The sequence below is a fragment of the Fusarium solani genome, assembly GCF_023522795.1.
Source record: "Fusarium solani strain SB1 chromosome Unknown bctg00000001, whole genome shotgun sequence".
Classification (NCBI taxonomy): domain Eukaryota; kingdom Fungi; phylum Ascomycota; class Sordariomycetes; order Hypocreales; family Nectriaceae; genus Fusarium; species Fusarium solani.
Window position 1 is genome coordinate 4,407,565 of NW_027072156.1, and position 22,768 is coordinate 4,430,332.

At 53.1% G+C, this 22,768-nt stretch overlaps 6 protein-coding genes across 6 annotated transcripts; 4 read left to right on the forward strand and 2 right to left on the reverse strand.

The window, feature by feature from the left end:
- Positions 1–691: 691 nt before the first annotated feature.
- MRS44_003477 (uncharacterized protein) lies at positions 692–1,880 on the forward strand (the record flags this gene model as incomplete). The annotated part of the gene is made up of 2 exons (XM_046275383.2): positions 692–820; positions 915–1,880. The coding sequence occupies 2 exons, from the start codon at positions 692–694 to the stop codon at positions 1,878–1,880; spliced, it is 1,095 nt and encodes a 364-aa protein (XP_046137594.2).
- Positions 1,881–3,009: 1,129 nt separating this feature from the next.
- MRS44_003478 (uncharacterized protein) lies at positions 3,010–4,376 on the reverse strand (the record flags this gene model as incomplete). Its single annotated transcript, XM_046280828.2, has 3 exons — positions 3,010–3,237; positions 3,296–4,078; positions 4,218–4,376. 3 exons carry the CDS (start codon positions 4,374–4,376, stop codon positions 3,010–3,012), a joined length of 1,170 nt encoding a protein of 389 aa, XP_046137595.2.
- Positions 4,377–9,086: 4,710 nt separating this feature from the next.
- MRS44_003479 (uncharacterized protein) lies at positions 9,087–10,270 on the reverse strand (the record flags this gene model as incomplete). The annotated part of the gene is made up of 3 exons (XM_065623227.1): positions 9,087–9,239; positions 9,352–9,862; positions 9,915–10,270. The coding sequence occupies 3 exons, from the start codon at positions 10,268–10,270 to the stop codon at positions 9,087–9,089; spliced, it is 1,020 nt and encodes a 339-aa protein (XP_065479299.1).
- An 826-nt stretch (positions 10,271–11,096) lies between these two features.
- On the forward strand, positions 11,097–12,661 carry MRS44_003480 (uncharacterized protein; the record flags this gene model as incomplete). Its single annotated transcript, XM_046268486.2, has 3 exons — positions 11,097–11,158; positions 11,214–11,518; positions 11,571–12,661. The coding sequence occupies 3 exons, from the start codon at positions 11,097–11,099 to the stop codon at positions 12,659–12,661; spliced, it is 1,458 nt and encodes a 485-aa protein (XP_046137598.2).
- A 1,319-nt stretch (positions 12,662–13,980) lies between these two features.
- On the forward strand, positions 13,981–14,838 carry MRS44_003481 (uncharacterized protein; the record flags this gene model as incomplete). Its single annotated transcript, XM_065623228.1, has 2 exons — positions 13,981–13,988; positions 14,409–14,838. The coding sequence occupies 2 exons, from the start codon at positions 13,981–13,983 to the stop codon at positions 14,836–14,838; spliced, it is 438 nt and encodes a 145-aa protein (XP_065479300.1).
- A 32-nt stretch (positions 14,839–14,870) lies between these two features.
- MRS44_003482 (uncharacterized protein) lies at positions 14,871–17,678 on the forward strand (the record flags this gene model as incomplete). The annotated part of the gene is made up of 3 exons (XM_046275384.2): positions 14,871–15,112; positions 15,216–15,604; positions 15,655–17,678. 3 exons carry the CDS (start codon positions 14,871–14,873, stop codon positions 17,676–17,678), a joined length of 2,655 nt encoding a protein of 884 aa, XP_046137599.2.
- Between the last annotated feature and the right edge of the window lie 5,090 nt (positions 17,679–22,768).

Here is a 22,768-nt window from a genome sequence, read left to right on the forward strand (position 1 = left end):
TTGTCGGGATGGGAGATGGCGGTCGGGGAGTCTAGAATTTGTTAGGGGGCGGCGCCCACGGGGAAATCTGGTGCTACTCACTGGTTTCCTGGTTGCTCCGCAAGCCTCAGAGGGCCCTCCCTCCTGCTAGATCCTTGGTTGCTCGGTAAGGGACCAAGGAACAGAGCGAGTGAACCGCGGAGAGGAGTTCGAGAGTGAAGTAGCATGGCGGAGGTCGGAATGGTCAACAGAGAGGAACTGAGCAAGACTGAGAGTACACCATGCTTCAACAGGGTGGCAAATATATCGGTATGAGCCACGAAATAATTTGAATAATGTTAAAAATGGCGAGATAAAATCAAACAAGGCGTTGAGCCAGGAGAGTAGAGTTGCACGATATTGAAGGTGCAGTATCGGAGAATGCTAGAGTGAGGAACGTTACAGTGGAGATAACGCGGTTACAGCAGAGAAGAAGCGCTGAAGGTGTCAGAGTCCAGGGGCAGGGGGCCTAACGTCAATGGACCGGATGTCTTACCCGTGCCGCCATCGAACCTTGTGGAACCTTGTACCCGGTACCTCGCCCTCCTCTTTTTCTCCCGCACCAGCACAGACCCAGACAAAGAACCTCAGAGCAAGCAAGCTCATATCGCCAACTCGTCACCTTTGCTGGGATAGCCCCTTCTCTCCCGAGTATACCTTCTCTCAACACAAAATGCCGGGCATTCTTCCTATCAATGACCTGCCCCGGCTGGTCTCAGCCGCCTTCTCCCGTGCCCTTGGCCAGAAGGAGCTCACGTTCTACTCCACCGAGGTGGCTGTCCTGACCCTTGGCGGGGTCCCTGTAAGCGTCGTCCCCCTGTTCCATGACATACATGACATTCATGGATGACACACATGTTCCCGTGTGATCCTTGCAGGTACTAACTTCTATCCAGTTCCAACTGCGCTTCGCTCCCGGTCTCTCACGCAAGCCTGAGCCTGGTGCCGCTCCCGCTGCTCCTCAGTCACAAGCCCAAGCCGAGACCGACCCCCATCATGTCCCCAAAGCAGATGAGGAAGAGATCAAGCGTCAGGCCAGGAAAGCTCGCATGCTTGCCAACGACGTCTTTAACAATCCTCCCGAAGCTCTCCGTATCTCAGACTTCGGTCCTTCCCACTACCTTGTTCTGAACAAGTTCGCCATTGCAGCTGAGCACTTCATCCTTGCCACCAACGACTTCAAGGATCAGGACCATCTACTCGAGAGAGATGACTTTGCCGCCATTCGTGCTTGTATTGACGGATATGAAAATCCTGAGGGTGGAGATGGGCTATTCACTTTCTTTAACAGTGGCGAGTTCTCGGGTGCTAGCCAGGCCCATCGCCATGTGCAGATGATACCCATCTCCCGGATGAAGGATGGTCTAGGACCAGACTCCCCTTGGTCCGTCGTCGCTGATAAGCTCACCGTCAAGGATAAACTCTTTGGAACCATCGTAACCAAACTCCCTTTCACAGCCATCGCCCGCAATATCTCCGGCATGGATGCTGACGAGCTTCACTCTACCTACCTCGACATGTACCAGAAGGGCTGCATGGTCGAAGCTACCATCACGCGTCATCCAAAGCATGAGAGCGAACCTCCTCTTGACGGACCATCTCGCATCAGCTACAACCTAGCCATGACCAAGGACACCATGGTTCTTCTGCCTCGCCTGTCCGACAAAATCCATCTCGAAGACGATGAGGGCAAGCCTCTCGGCATCAAACTTTCTGTCAACGGCACCATCCTGGCTGGCACTGTCCTGGTCAAAGAAGAACATGATTATAAAATCATCCAGCAGTTTCCTGGTGCTCTCAAGCGCGGTCTTCGGCACATTGGTGTTCCGTCTTACCTCTACCCTGGTCCCCTGTCCCTTTAGAAGCGGTCTCGGCCGGCTCGGTCTAGATAAATGGAAGGCCATACTCTACAGGTTACTTGTAACTGATACTGGAAATTTACTGCTGATCCAATGAATCTGAGGGGAATGGATTTCATGTATGTACGAATGGATATGGGTCGCGGTTTGCATCATGTTTGATAATTCAAAGCATCTACTCAAACTAATGCGTGCTCTCTTCCAATGCCTGTTCGTAGATATTTATAGCAGCTCTATGGGGGTAGAAGCGGCCAGCTCAACAGTACAGATTAACACGACCCCCATCAAAAGACCAGATGTACTGGACCGCACTCGGACATGTGTACAAAGATTTTTCCGCATGTGCTAGATTCTGCAATGTTCTTCCACACGTGACCTTGCCCTCGCTCGCTTGGAGGGCCACACCACAAGATGCATTTTGACAGTCTGGATGAGGCACTGGGCGGGAGCCTGGAACTTTTTTTGCCAGGGGCTGAAAATGCACGGCAGCGCATTTCGCGATCACAAACAGCCTTACCGTAGATAAAAACAACGTGAATGAAGTCCATTTACTATTTTAATGTTTGATGCGCAAGATCAAAGAGTCGAATCATCAGACCGTTGATCTATCGTGGAGTGTCGGGCCTTGGTGTTTGAGAATCCCCTCGTGCAACACCAACAGCCTGCAAGCACCACCAACATTGACAACAAAGAAACAAGTCACGATGCATTCAAGTTTCAATCAAGACCAGGTGTGATGTGAGAAATCAAATTCATATAACTAGAAGCAGCCTGTTCATCCTTGTGCTGGGTACCATGCCCTGAAGCTATCTGTGGTTGACTACTCTACTTGGACCTTGCCCTTGATCCTTCGAGAGAAAACCAGATGCTGTTGAATTCTTGATGAACCTATGTGCCTTTCATTTGCCTTGAACTTTTGTGTGCGACCTTGAACCCCTTGCGCAGTGATGACCATGAAGAAAAGAAACCATTAGAGAACATGAAGAGCAAATGCAACGTGAAATCAGATCCTTGTGAGCCACCATGTTTTTGTGTGCTTTGAAAGAAGCAATTGGAAAGTTGGGAATGGGGTATCAACTCGTTAGTCGTGAGAATCGTTACCATCGTGAAGAACCGTGGAGTGAAGTGTTGCTCAAGCGTTGGCGTTGGCGTTGGCAAGGGCGATCTCCTGGAGTGCGTTGTCCCGGTCGGCGGCGTGGACGATGTCCCACATTTTGGAGATAGTACCGCTGCCGAAGTGGTAACTGGCACCTTCGTCGAACATCTCCTGGGCCAGGATCTTCCAAGGAGGTCGCGCATCTCCGACCTCCTTGTTGTTGTCCGTGAACCATCGGTAAGTCACGCGGCGAAGCAACTCGAGCTGTAGAGGGAGATGGTTAGCACAAGTCAAAAAGCAGTTCAAAGTGGATATGACTTACATCGTGCTGCTTCCAAACAGGCCTCCGAAGACGTTGCTCGGGATCCTTCGTCAAAGTCCGCCACTTACCCCGAAGGGTAGGCTCCGCCTCGGCGTATCCGCCAGCTTCCTTGATCTCACGGTAAGTGAAGCCATCCGCGCGGCGATCAATGAGGTACTGGTCGCGAGAGGCACGACAGGTATGGTCGGGAGGGGGGAAGCTTCTGATGTCGGGGCGAGAGCGGTTGGCATTCTGAGCAGGCTGGGCCTCGACCTGGTGGTTCTGGATGTCGTTGGTTCCGGGGAGAGGAGCGTCGGCAAAGGTGGGAATGCCGTCAATCTGCTCGGGCTGGTCAATATCCATCTCCTCACCAGGCATCATGTTGATCTCCCTGAGCCGGAGGCTGTTCTGGAGATCGACGATGACCTGAGAAAGTTGGTCAATAGGAAGAGCACTGAGGCGAACAAGGGCTGCGACATCCTCAGATGCCATGGGAACGGGGTTGGGGAAACCGATGAGATCCTGGAAGTCGGCAGGCTCGCCCTCGGCATCGACGTCATCCTCGTACTCGGGGGCAATCTCGGTGTCGTGGTCAGAGTCGGAAGCTTGCTCGACCTTGGCGGGGTCGGCGGAAACGATGTTCGCGAGCTGGTTGGCATCAAGATGGACTGGGTCGAAGGTAGGGAAGACGATGTCGCCGTTGTTCTGGATACCCTGGGCAATGGGTTCCTGAAGGGCAACGGGGGCAGCCTGGATGTTCTGCTGGGCCTGAGGACCAACAGCGGCGTTGTTCATGGCCTGCATCTGAGGTGGTGGTCAGTTATCAAAGCCATGTAGGGATGATAGGTGAAGCCCAAGACAGAAGAAGAGTCAATGGTGGAAGAGGGGAAGGGCCAAGACGAAGAGAAAAGATAAAGACGAGAAAAGAAATGAAGATACATACCTGGACAGCTTGCTCGAGAGCAGGGTCGATGGCAAGTGGCTCAAACGTCGTGCCAGGATCAATGCCCAGGTTGCGGAAGTTCTGCATGATAGCGGCCTGCCACTGCTGATAGGCCTGCATCTGCTCAGTGGTGACGCGGAAGTCGAAGTTCTCGAACATGTTGATAGCGGTGGAATGGAGTTTGTCGTAGAAGGGTTGACCGCCGCAATGTGCGGACAAAGAGCGATCTGCAAAGTGCCGGAGCGTCAGTACACAACAGAGGTTGCATGCAAAGAGGAGAAAAGAAAGTATCAGAAGGTTGGGTGGGTGGTGAACATACTTGATGTTGGCGATGGGTTGATGTGAAAGAGGTTTGAAGATCTGCTACTTGGATAAGGAGCAAATCGAGAAGATGATGTTGTGAAGTGTGAAGGAGAAGGGAAGAAGAGATCAGAATTCAGAGGGGGTTTATATATTGGTGCCAGAAGCCCCCCTCCGGCGAACGACCTCATGTCTTGATCAATACGGTTAAAAACCATTCTGAGAAGAATCTGAGAAATGTCCCAAAATGGAAGCCTCGATCGTTCGTCCAGAGGAACGGTGGGCGCAGGGTTGACAATGCTCTAGCGCACTGTGTCCGCACAGGTTGCCTGGGGCCAATGGGTGACGTCTAAGGTTGACGGGACAATGGGGGGCAGGGCACCGCCAGAAGGGTTCCTCAGGCGTCGAACAGGGGTCTATTCCTATTCAGGAGAATTTGGCAACGAGCAGGGGCTGAATCTGAGGAGGATCTGAGAAGAATCTGAGGTCTCATCTGAGGTGATGCATCCCCTTGGATCTCTGGGGGGGCAGGCCATCTGATATACCTGCTCGTCAGCCACGCCAGCGCCGATTTCCCTCTGCTCGAGCACGCAACACACTCGCCCCTGGCCTGCAGTTCCTCGACAGGCTATTCCAGCGTCGTATTTCCCCCTTCCCGTGGTGGAGGCTCCCGGGCAGACGCTCGTCGCCCTTTTCGCCTGCATGCTTTTTTCCATTATCTACGTACCCCCCTCCCCCACAGGGTCTTTGAGCATCGTAGGCAGTGCATATCGCTTTCGACATCACCCCCCGTAGATTAAATATATCCTACTTTGCTTGCCCACCCTGGTGGCGCTGGCCCCATGAGGATGTCGTCGTCCAAGCCCGTCATCTGCGAACTAAAGCCACACGGGTCAGAGACAGTGCAGGGAAGGACAGTTTCAATCTTGGCAGCCATTCGGCATAATCGCTGAAAGTTGAGCCGTTGAGAGCACGGCATCTGATGCCGGGGAGGTGGGCTAGCTGCAGGTTGTGGCACTCGCTCAGATCTGGCCCTAACCTGGGCACTGACGTCTGCACGCCAAGGGGAGAGGAGAGAGACCCCCGCCGGTTTCGTCGGGGCCATGTTTGAATTATCCGGATTGGTAAAAAAAAATGGTGAGGGCAAACTTGAGGGAGAGCCCCTCGGAGAGCTGCAGCTGGTGGTCCACCCCAGGCTAGAGGGAAAACCACTGGAGGGACAAGTTTGTGATGATGATAAGCTTGATGTGCACATTGGCATTTCTCTTTAATTCACCACTCGTGCATTGATTCACAGTCTGTGACCGCAACTTGAACATTTACCTTTTCGTAGTAGTCAAATATTAATGGATATCTGCCCTTGTGCTACCCCATTAGTTCATCGTCTCACTGCATAAGGCCCGGCTGCATACCTGCAGTCTGCCAGTCTTCCATGGATCTCCGTAGAATTTCAAAAAGTCGGTCACTGCCGTGTCATGTCGGGACTCAGCATAGCATGCACATCACCTGCTCCAGACCGCCGACACAGGGCACAAGGTTCCCCAGATCCCTCTTCTCCCTCTCCTCTTGCTCTCAGAAATCATTATCTGGTCGTGCTGCTAACTCCGTGCATTAGAACTTGTCCTCCTCTCCACTCTCCTCCCCCCTTGATTTCGCAGAGACCGACGCAAGACCCAAACATTTCGAGCTCGACCACTCCCAGCGCTTCCCGTTCCCGTCTTCGCCGCCGCCGAGTCGTATACACTCCCCCTCCTCGCCCCTCCCACGCTCCCTCAACTTCGAATGGGGGGTTCAGCCCGGGACAGAGCAAGTTTGATATCCTCGGGCTGAGCCGTGGTCGTCGAGACTAATGAAGGAAAAGGCGACCTTTCCCTCCTGGGCGAAAGTCGCATACCAGATACCCGGAACTGATAGGTCGCACGGCTTCTGCCCTGTCGCCGCGTGGGAACCCGCATGATGGCGTCCAGGGGGGCGGTGTGCCCAGGATAACGGCCCACGGGGTGTCTTCTCCGAGAGAGACATTCTGGATGCTGACCACGAGGGGGCGTGTCTGTAATCAAGGGCAGCGGGGGAGAGAGACGCACGCTGGCACACCCTCCAACTCCTAGGATGACGGGGTCCTCTGGGGCCGAGATCACTTGGCTTAAGCAGGCCCTTCGGTTTTGGGAAACCCGTCCATGATTCTCTACGGCAGAGGCTTGAAACGCGGGAGCGATTGGGAGCCCACCAGCCAATGTCGGCAACGGCAGGGCAAGACAGGACTCGAGGGACCTGAGATTGGAACGGCAAGGACGGGTTACAGAAATTGTTTGCTTCCAAGATGATCCCATGATCCGTGATCTCTCAGCTCTCCCCTTTCTGCACTCGATAGGCCAGATAGAACAAGCCCCAGCACACTCGAGTTTCCTCTTGGAGCCTCTCGCAGAGCTCAAGACGACAGAATCAAATCTCCAGAACGACGATCCTCCCCAAGTTTGCTCGCCTCCTCTGCTGCCGCATTTCCCACCCACCATTCTTAGCGTCTCTGGCCTCAGCAGCTAGACTCGCCGCTTACGCTCTGCAGGCCCTGAGGAAACTACATGAAAATTGCTTTGCCTGCCAGGATTGCATTGCATGTTGACGTAGTTGGACTACGAACGGGAGGACGAACACCTGTTAGGATCCCTCTTTTCTCTCGAATGTCACTTTTTTTCCATCCAGGCTTTTGAACTGGGCAGGCAAAAAATTGTGCACTCGGCTGGAGAGGGCAGCAAACTGGATGCAGGGAGCTTCTGCCACTCAAGTCAAGGGCGTGCTTTTTTTTTACTTTTGCTGCTTCATCACTGCAGAAATATGCTGGCCCACTGTGATTCAACGCATACCCGGGTATCTCAATGAGTTACGTAGACAAAGAGGCAACGTGTTTTACTTGGAGGCACACTCGAGACCCTTCATGATACTATGGATGTCGCCAGAATAAGGCTTGGTGCTTACCTACACAAAAACTTGTTTCCCGTCTCCACGCGAAAACCGTTGCTGGTGCCCGTTGGAAGAAAAATAGAGACACCTAACGCTTTTTGGCTTGGGCAGGGGAACTGCAACCGTTGAGAGAAACAAGGGCAGGGATTCGTCCTCTCTTTTTTTTTTGTCTCCTCCCCCTTTTGTTATTGGAGGCAGCTGCACTGCCCTGCCCATCCCCCATCCATTCATCGTGCAGTGCAGATTTGGATCGAACCGATTTCCGGGTCCGTGGATCTGAGTGCAAGCGAGATCCAAGGTTGGATCTGTCTGATCTTGTGTTTCATTCTACGGGGAATTAAAGTCTGGTAGGCTTTAGTAGGGGGGGGGGCATATGATCTGATCCTCTTGGGGCTGAATCGATCTGAGGATCGGAGATCTGAGAGCCAAAGGTGGGGCAGGGCTCTCTCTCAGAAGTGACAGAAGCCAGAGGAGGGCCTGGAGTGACATGGCATGGCATGGCAGGTTGTGTCCTCGGCCCCTGAAGACTCGTCGGTTTGTCACGTCACAGACGATGAGTGCATATCCCTCGACACTTGTTCGTCTGCACCAGGCAGATCTCGTAAGAAAACAAGCAAACAGATACACACACGTACACACGCACACACACGCACACACAATGGGAAGAATAGAAAGGACAACACACAAACCACCTTTGCTTTTTATGAGGGCTCGCTCAACTCGCTCGATCCGGATGCATCCAGTGCATCCGCAGCGTCATGTCAATCTTCGGACCTAGAGCCCGATTGCCCATTATCAGGACATGCATGACAAGTCAATGGCAATTGGGCAAACGCATGTTTGCCTGCTGCCTAGTGGCAGGATCCCCATCTGCAAGTCCACGCTAGAGTAGTTCTTCGATCAGGCTCTGCAAGAGACATCTTCCCCAAGGCCCGTGCTCTCACTGTGGCTTAGAGGGACAGTCAGAGAGAAGAACAGTGACTACCGTGCTAGGTACAGTACATCGCCTTAGGGATGGGCCGTGCCGCTCACACCTATGAATGCAGTCTGCGTTATGTCTGTCTTGCTTGCTTCGCTCAGACCCTCTTGGGGGCTTGACTAGACTGCGCTGAAGATGCGCCTCTGGCCTGTGGTTCGTCACGAAGCAAACACTTCTGCATTTGGATTTCTGCAGCGTCTGTCGTGGTTTGCTGTAGCTAATTGGAGATTGTCTATTGAGGCAAATTTGCCCATGACGAACCCGTGGGTCGAGGGTTCATCTGCTGTGGCCTTGTTTTCTGGGGATTTTACTTCTCTCTAGGGTAGCTAACTGAACTCTACACTACAACATCACCACATCCCCTTAGATCCGGAGCTGGCATGAGGAGTAACACATTGCCTGTCAGACACTTGCTCAAATAATGTGAAATAATAGCATCATGGCATTGCTCAACATACCAACCTGTCTTCCAGAGCTAGTTGATAATGCAGCGTGTCTCGACCCATTAATCATGCACCCCCCATCAAACTCCAGTGTGTCCCCGTCTAGATACAAAGAAACCCAGCTTCAAAGAAGAATACCCCCATAGAGAAATAAAAAACACCAGAACCCATAGCAAATTTAGAACTCCCTTAATCCTCCCACTCTTCGTCCAGCTGGTCAATCAGCCGGTTCTCAGCCTCATTGTTGCGATCCCTTCGGCTGGGACTCGAGCTCACTCTGCTGTAGCCACGCCGAGGAGCGATGCGGCGGATGCAGGCCGTAAGGAGGCGGAGAAACAGATCCTATAGAAACAAAAACATCCCCCCGTCAGTCCCACAATCTCCTTTTTTGATGTATATCGCCAGTGACTCAGGGAAGATATCTCTCCCGCTTCGAGGAAAGGGGACGACGCACGCAAATGAAGCTCCAGATGCCGGCCCAGAGGCTGTAGTTGGGGAGTTGGCGCCAGCCGCGGGCGTGGGCCACGGTTCGGTTGTAAAAGATGCCGCCCAGGAAGTAGACGAGCACGGCGATGAGCACAATCAGCCCAAAGATGCTGCCGGGGCCTACACTACCAGGCTTGTGCGGCTCGGCGTGGGCGCAGGCGTGCGAGGACCGCACCTCGAAGAAGTAGGCGCACTCTTCAGGGTCGGTTCCCACAAAAGAGACGCTGGCAGAGGTGCTGCCGGGATCTCTGTCGCAGTGGAACGAGATGGTGGTTGACTTGCGCCTTCGAGTGTCTATCGGCTTGGGCTCCTGAGAGGCCTCGGGTACGGGGGTGTAAGTCGCATCTTCATCGTTGTAGCTGAGTTCGCTCCGTCGTCCGAATACGTTTGTCGGTTCGGCATCCTCACCACAGGGAGAGCCACCAGTGTATTGCAGAACCAGCTTGCGACCTCGGCTCTGCAAATCCATCGATTGGGAACTGCTGCTATTAGCCGGCGCATTCTCTCAGGGAGATACTCATGTCAACCAACCCTATAGAAATAATCTCTCCGCGCGACATGTAGTATGCGCTTACGTTCTGCCACAGACCGGCATCCACACCCACGACATCGTGCACGGGATCGACAACGGCGCCGCAGATGTTGAGCGTAAAGTTCCTGCCATAGTCATACCCCTTGGAGAAGTAATCCTTGATTACGGCCGACTTCTTTGTGTTGTCGTCGGCCACCACCGCCATGTCCGGCCGCAGGTCGTAGAAGCCGCCACTACCGGTATGCGACGTAGCCGTACATGCTGGGGCGTGGGTTGTGGTGGACGGCAGCTCTTCCGGCTCTGCGCTGACGGCTGAGGCTATGGAGAGGAGGAACGGCAATGATCGGAAGCGCATATCGACGTGTCTAGGGATCGTTTAAACGGACGAGATGGACGAGGGTCGTGATCGCGCCTCGAGGCAGATTCAGCAGTTGGGAATCGCGACAGCAGCACCTGGTCAACTAGACGTCACAGACCAAAAAAGAATGAACGTTAAAGATGGAGAGAGCGTGAACAAATCTCGACATACAAAAAATGAGGCTTCAATCGACTCTGAAGATGAACAGGTTCAAGTTGCGAAGTGAAAGTGTATGGCATCCCTTGATTACGCGTGCGTTCCCCATCGACACTCAAAACCTCAAACTGTCTTCTCCAAATTAAACCCCCGGCAGCCTGCCCTTGAGAGTTTAGGGGGGCTTGGTTCCGTGGCGATGGTGGCTGATGATTGGCCGGCAGCTACACCAAGGACAGGGTGGAAGGAGAGGCGAGCGAGTATGACGAGGACACCGGCTTAAGTATTTGTCCGGGATAAAGCTTGTCCAAGTCGGCGTCCTTGGCTCCCGATCTCCGTGCTCCCCCTGAAAGCTTATCGAAGCTCTCCATTTGTCAATTGCTCTTAGAGCCGAATACGACGGGCAGCGGGGCCCATGTTGTTGCGCAGGCCGCTTTTAAATGAGCCGACGCGGAACTCGATCACTCCGCGACGGCAAACGTGTGCGTACGTGCATTCAGGCAAAGGATTTTTTGCCAATGGTGGGCTCTGCGTTGAAAACCTGAGTGTTGCTAGTTGTTTGTGAGGAAGTGGCTTCTCAGGGGCTTTATAACATCTCGAGATCCCTCCTAGATCTTGCATACCCTTGCTCAATTGCACCCGCGACACAACGAGCTTCGTCCACCGCAAGATGGCCCCCAAGTCTAGCAAGGCTGCCTCTGAGGAGCAGCATGGCTACGAGTTCTTTGGACCGTGAGTTGACCCTCGACTAACACGACTGCAGACTACTTACTAACTGACGTGTTAGCCCCGGTGCATTCGCCATCTCCTTCCTCCTCCCCGTCCTCGTTTACGTCTTCAACTTTGTCTGCAACGACATCTCGGGCTGCCCCGCGCCGTCTCTGCTGAGCCCCAAGACCCTCTCGCTCGACAAGCTCAAACAGGAGGTTGGATGGCCTCAGGATGGCTTCGCTGGACTTGTTAACTGGGAGGCTTCTGCTGCCACGGCTGGCTACATCCTGCTGTCTCTGATCCTCTACCGCGTGCTTCCCGCTCATGAGGTGGAGGGCACTGAGCTGCGCTCGGGGGGTCGTCTCAAGTATAGACTCAATAGTGTGTTACAACTTCCCTAACTCTTGCAGGAATAAAGTGCTGATTGTCTCAGCTCTGTACAGCAGCTCGTTCACCCTTGCTATTCTCGCCGCCGGAACCGCAGCCCAGGGCGCCGAGTTCCCCGTCTGGACCTTCATCTCGGACAACTTCATCCAGATCCTGACCGCCAACACCATCTTCTCGTACGCCGTGGCCACCTTTGTCTACATCCGGAGTTTCAGCGTTAAGCCGGGAAACAAGGAGAACCGCGAGCTTGCCGCGGGAGGGCACACGGGCAACATGCTGTACGACTGGTTCATTGGCCGCGAGCTGAACCCCCGGGTCGTCATCCCCCTGATTGGCGAGGTCGACCTCAAGGAGTGGCTGGAGCTCCGACCTGGCATGATGGGTTGGATCATCTTCAACTGTTCCTGGTGTGCGCAGCAGTACCGCAACTACGGCTACGTTACCGACAGCTCCATCTGCATCACACTTGTCCAGACCGTCTACGTCTTTGACTCTTGGTGGAACGAGCCAGCCATCCTGACCACCATGGACATCACCACTGACGGTTTCGGAATGATGCTTGCCTTTGGTGACATTGTCTGGGTGCCCTTCGTCTACTCCCTGCAGACCCGGTACCTGGCTGTGCACCCTGTCTCACTCGGTCCTGTTGGTCTTGCCGTGATGCTGTCTCTCATTGGTCTTGGCTTCTACATTTTCCGCTCTGCCAACAGCGAGAAGAACAACTTCCGAACCAACCCCAACGATCCCAAGGTGTCTCAGCTCAAGTACATCCAGACCAAGAAGGGCAGCAAGCTCCTCATCTCTGGCTGGTGGGGAATTGCCCGACACATCAACTACCTGGGCGACTGGATCCAGTCTTGGCCCTACTGCCTGCCCACCGGCCTTGCCGGCTACCAGATCCTGAGCGCCGGTGCCCAGGCCGAGGGAGCGTTCGTGATGCGGGATGGCCGAGAGGTTGTCCAGGGGGAGGCCAAGGGATGGGGCATGCTTATCACCTACTTTTACATCCTGTACTTTGCCATCCTCCTCATCCACCGCGAGCGCCGTGACGACGACAAGTGTCACCGCAAGTACGGCGAGGACTGGGAAAAGTACCGCAAGATTGTCCGCTACCGGATCATCCCCGGAATCTACTGATGGGTTATGGAGCAATGGGGAAGCCAAGGATCAAGTTTTACAGCAGGCCTAGAGTGTTGTTGGCATTAGGGAGAGGGATATGCAAGTAGAATGGGTCGATCAAGGCTTTAGTCGGCCATTGTGATGGATCACCTGGGGGAGACCGTCTTACAAATAGACAAGACGATTCACCTGCCTAGACAGGTATCAAGCTCTACGACCTCTAGACATGTGTACTCGTTTTAACCTTATTTTGCTTGATCTGAGGATCCCTTCGTTCTCGTTCGGGTCGGGACCAACACGAGCCAGAGCGTGAGAACCTGTAGCAACCCGACTTCTGTACCACGGAACACCAATTCCACCAATTCCACAGGATGGGCTTATACCACGTTGCTTCTGCATGGCAAGAGGGAAATCCGGGTAAACTGTAACCTTGTGGATGAGGGGGGGCTTAGACTCGGTCGACGGATGGTCCCTCTCTCGTGGAGAGAGCGAGACTAGAGCGTGCAGCACCACGAGGCCTCGTTGGAGTCGAAACGGGCCGAAGAGCGCGGGGCCGATGGACGGACGATCGGTCGACGACGCGGGGGATTTTTGGGATGCGGGGAGGACGTGAGGAACAAGGGTTCGAAGCTGTTGGCGTCATCTCTAGCCAGGGGGTTAAAGGTAACCATTGGAGGCTTTGTCGAACGTAGGAGAGAAAGCTGTTCCTGTGTCTTGGTCAGCTAGAAGAAACCCCAATTGTACACAAAAAACGTGTACGTCAAGTTCAGCTGTCAAACGCGTGGAAGAAAGGGGATCGAGTGAGATGAAACTGAACACTGCGTTACGCCGTTGGGAAAGCTAGTGTGCCGATCACCATCTCCAGCCCGGGAGTTTTGGAATCACTATCGATTTTTGCCCTCGACAAGGATCAATGCAAGACTCGGATGCATCACGTAAAAAGAGGTTGACGTCAACATGGCCAGAACTCTACATCTGTAGACAATCGGAGCAGATGGGTTGATGCCTGTCGGTCGAGTAAAGCCGAAGCAGAGCATCAGCTGGTCATTTCGCAGCAAAGAGCCCATGACTGCCGTCATTGCAACTGCGCGAACTGGTCCATCATCGGCCCTATTCCCCACGAGCGCAGGGGGGGCGTAGCCTGGCAATGCCGGGCTGCTGGACGCCCTAGCTTCACGGTTGGAGGGTTTGTGGGGTACGACGAACGATCGGCGGTAGGTTCTTCGCTCTGGAGCGTGTCATCGAGCTGGGCCAAAAAAGCTTCCGAGTCCTTGAAGGATAGTCGTACCAAGCCCGGAGCCCTCTCGAGGGGGAGGGATACGGGGCCAAGAGAAAAAATGGATTGGTGAGCATTTAGGAAGAAGAGGGGAGGGAGAGGGCAAAGATCCTGGGCCCAAGACATGCGCTTGTTCGGATGCTCTGGCACCAGAGTAATATCCACGACGGCACATAAAAGGCCACACAGCAGCTGCTGGGTCTACTTTTAAATTGACCAGTAGTCTCGGTCTTTCTTTATATCAAGGCCATCTCCCTCCTGCTTGACTGCATCCCCTCAGGCTTGAATCCTCGGGCCTGGTCTCTATATCGTCCCATTGACTGTGCTCTACAGAGGTTCCAGGGGCATACGGCAGATGGGCAGAACACAACGCATACCTATTTCCAAAGCCACAAAAATACAGAGCAGATAAAATGTTTGTATTATCCATATTCGAGACTCTCTCTACAAATACCAACACATAATTAACCATCAAACCGAAAACTACAGCAAGAATGAGGTCGGATTGGCTCCTCGGGGCCCTTCTGCTGGCCACTGCCACAGACGCTGCAGCTCCTCCCAGGGTGAGCAAGCCCCCTTCCCACTGAAGGACCCCTCCCTGAACCCACACAACCCTTGCATCTTCCCACAATTCCCTTCTTCGTTCTCCACCTCCACCTTTCACCACCGCAAATCATCATCGTCGTTTCGCAACACAACCCCTGCACAAGTTCAAGCTATCCGCCATTCCTTTGCCGCTGTATTTTCCGAGATGCGTTCCCCCACTGCTCGTCCCAACTACGACCTCGTTCTTTCGGAATTTGTTGTGATCTTTTTCCTGGGTGCTCTGCTGTTCTTCTTTTTCTTCTCTATCTACGCCTTTGGGCGCATGTACGAGGAGTTGCACGACGACGAAGAAGAAGCCCAACACGAAGATTAAACCAACAAATTCGCTTCCGCGGGATCGACAAGATGCGGTTCACCGTCCTTCTCGCGGCATTTTCGGGGCTGGTCCCCATGGTTGATTCGCAAGCTGACCAGAAACCACTACAGCTCGGTGTGAAGAATAACACTCTCGCGCATTCTCCTCCCCATTATCCTTCCCCATGGATGGACCCGGCCGCTCCTGGCTGGGAGGAAGCCTATATCAAGGCTAAAGATTTTGTCTCACAACTTACTCTACTGGAAAAGGTCAACTTGACCACTGGTGTCGGGTGAGTCACTTGTTTTTCTCTCTCCTTCCTGACATGACACTTTGCTTGACCTCCTTCCCGAGGTTCCTATACACTCTACTAGCACTGCTAACACTCGAGGTAGATGGATGGGCGAACGTTGCGTTGGCAACGTGGGTTCACTCCCTCGTTTTGGAATGCGTGGTCTCTGCATGCAGGATGGCCCTCTCGGCATCCGCTTGTCTGACTATAACTCTGCCTTTCCTACTGGTATTACCGCTGGCGCCTCTTGGAGCCGAGCACTTTGGTACCAGCGTGGCCTCCTGATGGGCACTGAGCACCGTGAGAAAGGCATCGACGTTGCACTTGGGCCTGCTACTGGCCCCCTCGGTCGTACTCCTACTGGCGGCCGCAACTGGGAGGGTTTCTCGGTTGATCCCTACGTTGCTGGAGTTGCCATGGCCGAGACTGTTAGCGGCATTCAAGATGGTGGTACTATCGCCTGTGCTAAGCATTACATCGGCAACGAACAAGGTATGCTCCCTTCTCTTTCTTAGCTGATAAATTTGCTAACAACGACCTAGAGCACCATCGCCAGGCTCCCGAATCCCTGGGCCGCGGCTACAATATCACCGAGTCCCTGTCCTCGAACGTTGATGACAAGACTTTGCACGAGCTCTATCTCTGGCCTTTCGCAGACGCTGTCAAGGCGGGCGTTGGTGCCATCATGTGCTCCTACCAGCAGCTGAACAACTCCTACGGCTGCCAAAACTCAAAGCTTCTCAACGGAATTCTCAAGGACGAACTGGGATTCCAGGGCTTCGTCATGAGTGACTGGCAAGCCCAGCATGCTGGAGCCGCTACCGCTGTTGCAGGCCTTGACATGACCATGCCTGGTGACACTCTGTTCAACACCGGATACAGCTTCTGGGGTGGTAACCTGACCCTCGCTGTGGTCAACGGCACTGTTCCCGACTGGCGTATTGACGACATGGCTATGAGAATCATGGCGGCATTCTTCAAGGTTGGCAAGACTGTTGAGGACCTTCCTGACATCAACTTCTCTTCCTGGTCTCGAGACACTTATGGTTACGTTCAAGCCGCTGCCAAAGAAAATTGGGAACAGATTAACTTCGGTGTTGATGTTCGACATGACCACAGCGAGCACATTCGAATCTCAGCCGCTAAGGGCACCGTCCTCCTTAAGAACTCTGGTTCGCTGCCTCTCAAGAAGCCCAAGTTCCTTGCCGTTGTTGGCGAGGACGCCGGCCCGAACCCTGCTGGTCCTAACGGCTGTAACGACCGCGGATGCAACAACGGCACTCTGGCCATGTCCTGGGGCTCAGGAACAGCCCAGTTCCCTTATCTCGTTACTCCCGACTCAGCACTACAGAACCAGGCTGTCCTCGACGGCACTCGCTACGAGAGCGTCTTGCGGAACAACCAGTGGGAACAGACGCGGAGTCTCATTAGCCAGCCTAACGTGACGGCTATTGTGTTTGCCAATGCAAATGCCGGAGAGGGATATATCGATGTTGACGGCAACGAAGGCGATCGGAAGAATCTGACCTTGTGGAACGAGGGTGATGACCTGATTAAGAACGTCTCCTCCATCTGTCCCAACACCATTGTTGTCCTGCATACTGTTGGCCCTGTCATCCTGACGGAATGGTATGACAACCCGAACATTACCGCCATAGTGTGGGCTGGTGTTCCTGGACAGGAGTCCGGCAATGCTCTTGTTGACATTCTCTACGGCAAAGCAAGCCCTGGTCGCTCACCCTTCACATGGGGTCGCACCCGAAAGAGTTACGGCACTGATGTCCTTTACGAGCCCAACAATGGCCAGGGTGCTCCCCAGGATGACTTCAAGGAGGGAGTCTTCATTGACTATCGTCATTTCGACCAGGTTTCTCCCAGCACCGACGGCAGCAAGTCCAACGATGAGTCTGCTCCCATCTACGAGTTCGGCCATGGCCTGTCCTGGACCACGTTTGAGTACTCTGAACTCAACGTGCAAGCTCACAACAAGATTCCTTTCGATCCTCCTGTTGGCGAGACGATTGCTGCTCCGGTCCTTGGTAACTACAGTACTGACCTTGCCGACTACACGTTCCCTGACGGAATTCGCTACATCTACCAGTTCATCTACCCTTGGTTGAACACCTCCTCTTCCGGAAGAGAGGCTTCTGGTGATCCCCACTACGGGAAGACAGCCGAAGAGTTCCTGCCCCCCGGAGCTCTCGATGGCTCAGCCCAACCGCGACCTCCATCTTCTGGTGCCCCAGGCGGAAACCCTCACCTTTGGGATGTGTTATACACCGTTAGTGCTATTATCACCAACACTGGCAACGCCACATCGGACGAGATTCCGCAGCTCTACGTTGGTCATGGCGGCGAGAACGAGCCCGTCCGCGTCCTTCGCGGTTTCGATCGGATTGAGAACATTGCCCCTGGCCAGAGTGTCAGATTTACAACTGACATCACTCGTCGCGACCTGAGCAATTGGGATGTCGTCTCCCAGAACTGGGTCATCACAGACTACGAGAAGACCGTCTATGTCGGGAGCAGCTCCCGTAACCTGCCTCTCAAGGCAACCCTGAAGTAAATACTGCATGATGAAGGGTGGCAGACTGCATTGGTTTTTTTTATTTGGCGTTTCATGAGTAGCATCGGATGGCTTCTGGCATAGCACAAACAAGTAAGCAAGCACGTTGAGTGTCTTAATGTACCTATATGGTCTAGCGTCTCATGAGGAACATGACGATTATTCACATCCTCCTCGGTGCCTTCGTTGTGACAAGCTCCGTGACTACGTGGAGAACTTTTCGGGAATCAGGATACGATCGTGTGCATCGGGGGTAGAGGCACGTCTGAGGAAGAACTCCTGTCAGCTCCCGGCTCGACATACTGACACCCAACCTAGTTTGATTCTTTTGGAAGCACGTGGTACTCATTGGACGAATATTGGACAAAGACTGGTGGAGAACGAACTCGGGCAAGAAAAGGATGTTCTTATCGGGTGAAAAGTCTCAAGGGAACAGCTGGAAAGGTTTTTTGAAGATTACTGTGACTTTGTGATATCTGAAGCAACAAGTGATATCTACTTCAGCTGGAGCTCTTGGGCGTACACTGGTTATCTTATGGTAGACACTCAGTAGATCAAGGGGCTTTTCCCATGGAGGCAAGATGCCTGGCCGAGTAGCAATGACAATAGCGTTTCGCAGAATATTGGCTTCAAAGCCGATGCTTCATGGAATAGTAGACAAAGAGAGCAGGTATCCCGGTACCGCATCGAACTGAAACGAGGTGGGGCCAAGAGTTGGTAGGTTCGGGGGTCGACGCTGGGACGAAGATAGGGGCACGTCCGAGTATCGAGTAATTTCTGCAGTGGAGCAATTGTTAGTTCATGGGTTGAACAATGGAGATGTAGTCGGTTGATGGATTCTTGGAGCGAGGTTGGGGATTACCTCAGGGCCCTGGAGCCCATTGAATCCTGTATTAGACGAATTATCCTTTTGATACGTCAAATGTCTCAGGGCAGGGACAGGAGATAGCAGAGATTGAATTGGGAGATTCTTCTAGAATGTTAAGCAGTACCCGTTTCCTAAAGATCATCCAACCTCCGGCATGATACATCCTCGACGCCATAGTGCCCATTCCTTAGCCTAGATCTTCTCATGAGCGATAATACACGCCGCGGATTGTATTGTATTGTAGGCGATTTGGCTAGTATAGTACTCGGGGGGGAGTAGATAGGAGAGAGGATTGGAGGTCGGTGTGTGTTCGAGGGGATTCTGTTCGAGACCATTGTTAGCATTTGAAATAGACGACATGGCTTAATAGACAACAAAACTATATACCAAAAGAGACAAAAGGGGCTTGGTCCTGAATCCTTGAATTTTCAAGGGATGCTGAGGGGAAGTCAGGAGACTAGATCAGCGTCGGAAGGCCACGAACCTTGAAGTCAGGGTTTGCCAGCCGTTTGGTACAAACTGAGGGTAATGAAGAGTGCATCCTTCCTCATCTCATATGCTGTGAGAACATGATATGGATGTCGAACCACTCTCTTCCACTCTCCCTTTGTCATCTTGCCATTCTTCATCTTGGGCCGCTGCCATCTCTCTACCCTCGGCTCGGGCGCCCCTATCTTGAGGATCTGCTGACCTAGGATGCAGGCGAGGGGTTGGTCGTCGGGGAGGACGTGGAGCGTGGTCATCTGAGACAAGTGGGATCTGTTTCTAGAGAAGGATTGGATCAGCTACATTCTGTCTCGACTGGTGAAGTTGAACAGAGTATGTTTCTTGGTAACGAAAAAGTTTTGGGGAGAGTTGAGAGAGTGGCACTTGGCATACCTGTGGTGTATCTAACAAAGGGTGCAAGAAGACGATATGACTCCTCTTGGTTCCTCTCGTAAAGTGGCGCGATAGTCTTGGAGGAAACCTTGAAGCGAGGCCAGGGGCATTTCGGCAGACAAGGTGCATTAAGAGAATGATTTTGCCAATGAGTTCATGCTCAGCTGTCTGCGGCTCTGAGGACTTACAAAAGACTGTGCGACTCTATCAATGGCTTGAAACGTATAGATACGGAGCTACTTCCCCTTTCATCCACCTCAGCCCCTGAATCGTCCACGTCTCCGGAGATGACCATGTTTGTGGTTCATCCCCTCTTTCTGTGTAGGCCGCTGACGTCTTGAAGTCGGGACGGTCCTCGCTGTGAAAGATTGGCAGATAGTTGACTCCCCGAGCGCGTAGTTAAGTGCCCTTGATTATGGTGGGTTGCACTCTTCGGCCGTTTGTGCATGATAGCTGAAGGTTTCGGAGTCAGCTGCACTCTTTGTTCCTCTGAGCAACGAGTCCTACATCCTTGTGTGTTGATGACGCCCAGTTTAACAGCAAGACTCGGAGTTTGCCATATCCCAGAGTAGTCCCGAGAATATCCTAGGTTAGTCTGATCATCCAACTGCTGAACTTCTGCAAAAGAGGGAAGTTCTTACCGAGTGATCATCCATGATCTCGTATCACGGCGCCTATTCCTTCTCGATCGAGAATCCAGTGAACAGAGTTTCATATCCGGCGTCCGATAGCCACGTCATCTGGGTTTCGAATCGGCCCGTAGTGTCCTCGTGGTGAGGCAATGAATCGGCAAGAAAATCAAAACTGTATCTATCCCCGAAGTCAGCAGGTATCATGAGTAGCACATACTCGCCTATAGTCAAGATTGTGTGGCTTGTTCTAGCCGAACCGTCAACCTCCACAAATCCTCGACAAACATGGAGTCCCCTTTTGCTTCTGTATTCGGGAAACCTTGCGAGGCGGGGGGAACACATTGTACTTAGGAAAAGGTGCTATTTAAATGCGAGGCTATCCCTTTCGTGAAATACTCGTGAATTGCTGCCTGACAAGTCTTGGTGCGTCATGTCAGTGTCTCTAGGACCATAGAGGTAAGAGCCAACAGTCTCTCCCCTGTTGATATTGTTGAGTTTGCGTAGGACTAACGGGCGGTTGAAGCAGGGATTCGGAGGAGAGCGAGTGATCAGATGGCATCTGGAGGGAGCTGCGGCAGCCCTGCTGCCACAGACTCAGCTGGATGACTTGAATCTGTACCTCTGTCGTTTTGTTGGGGCGGCCCACTGAAGTCCTGGGGGGATTCAGGTTCGCCTGGCGGTTCGCCCGAGCCTGGTCTCGTCCTCGTTCGTCATTCTCTTTGTTTCGGGGCCCCTCAGGTCCATTCTTTTTCGACTTGTCCGTACGGCGCGGGTTTGGCATTCTACTGGTTCTGGCCTACTTTTGATGGGATGCTGTTAGTTTGATTTTCTCTCCTCTCCCAGATAACCCCAATGAGAAATGACTCTTACCCATCCCTCGAGACCCAGGCCGCATGGTACGGCGATTCGAGCAAGCAACCAGAACCAGGTGACTGATTCTGCCACCAGGTGTGAATCAGCTGTTAGGAATTTCGGCAACGAGGCACAAACAGTCCGGTTCCACGGCCAGTAGGACAATGACAATGGGACAAACAGTTGAGCAAAAAGGGGCGTCCGAGGTTTGATAGGGCAAACCCCTTGGCAAGCGGTCACAAAAACAACTGCCGACGGTTGCCTGCATGCACTGGCGAGGAACGCTTGGGGAGAGGCCTGTGGGCATTGACGGAGGGGGAAGCCTATGGAACTTCTGTAGCGGAATAGAAAAAAATCTTCTGAAAATTCAGGCTCCTACTTTTTGGTGACTACGAAGCCCTCCTCTGCCCACGTACTTCGAACCCCACACGTGACTATCCTTCATTGGAACAGACGTCTACTGACCATTTTGATAATGTTGCTTTTTGGGAATAAACCAGCCTCAATTTGATGCATCAAAAACACGGTAAACTGGGCAGACGCAGGAGAGACATGCATGCGAAATTCCTTGCAGTTGACGTATGCACACCCCAGACTTCCACCTGCCAAACCCTAACGTGTCTCAGCAGAGCCGCATGGACTCGCCAAGAGGCATCCAGAACCAAAATGTGAGTTAGGAACTCCCCACAGCTGTTGGAGCACGAGATTCAGCGTTTGGCGGCAAAGTTGACCAACCAAATCAACAGGGGAAGAGGGAGCTCTACCCGCTTGATCCTATGACGCGTGCAGCTCGAGTTTCCACCACGACCGGGCGTCTTTGCTCTCGACCATCCTATCACGAGTCCCACGTCGGACGCCGCGGAAGACCTCGCCATAAAATCTAGCACATGACGATGGAGAGGACAAGCGCGGAGCGGCCGACACACGTTCGTTCGTTCAGAAGCGACGAGAAGTTTGTGGGAGACGGTGATACTACAGGCGTACAGGAACTTGAGCCTCAAAAACATTCGACGACGACGATGACGACTGCCTACCATCACGGTTTTGTCTGGGCAGGCGTCATGTCTCCTTCGGCAGCCAGGGAAAACCAGCACCCAAGGTCAGGGTTGCTATACTCAACCTGTTTCGATCTACAAGCTATAGCAAAGCTCTAGGATCTTCGGCCATGGCGTCGACTCGCCAGTTCGAAGCCAGTCAAGGAACGGAACGGAAAGGGTCGTCCAAACAATCTTGGCAAGGACTGTCAACAAGGTACGTCACGCGTGTGGCCAGTTTGTGAAACGTTGTATGTGGGCTAATTCAGCATGGGAGTCGAAATAGATGGGATCACACCCGTTCTATTTCTTCTCACGGCTACGGGACGGGGCCAACCGGAAGCGAACCCGAGGCAGACTCCTCAACGAATTCCTAAACGAAGAGAGACGCTACGTTTCTTCACAGCGAATTCCTAAAAGTCGCTACAGTAGTGGGCATACTACTGACGACCAGTACGCTTTGAAGGTTGAGTTGCAGACAGGTTACCCTAATTGCCTCGGTGGCAGGTGAGTATCTACATCTGGCCGAGACCCAACAAGTTCAACAGCTGATCATCTGATAGATCCTTTTCGACCCATCGCTTCTTATCACCTTGCGACTCCTTCTCAACAAGCAACCGGGCCCATCACGTTGCGCCAACACCTTGTTCTACTCCCAATTATCCCGACGCTGAGCTCTGATGCACGACAGACACTTGTACGCCGCTGTACTCCCAGCTAGGTGTCTCTGCCCCAAACCTATGCTTGTCCATGGTCTAGACCACAGAGACAAGGCAGCCACACCGTCACGGCCTCATCCCAAGCTGCAAGGCTACAGAAACATGT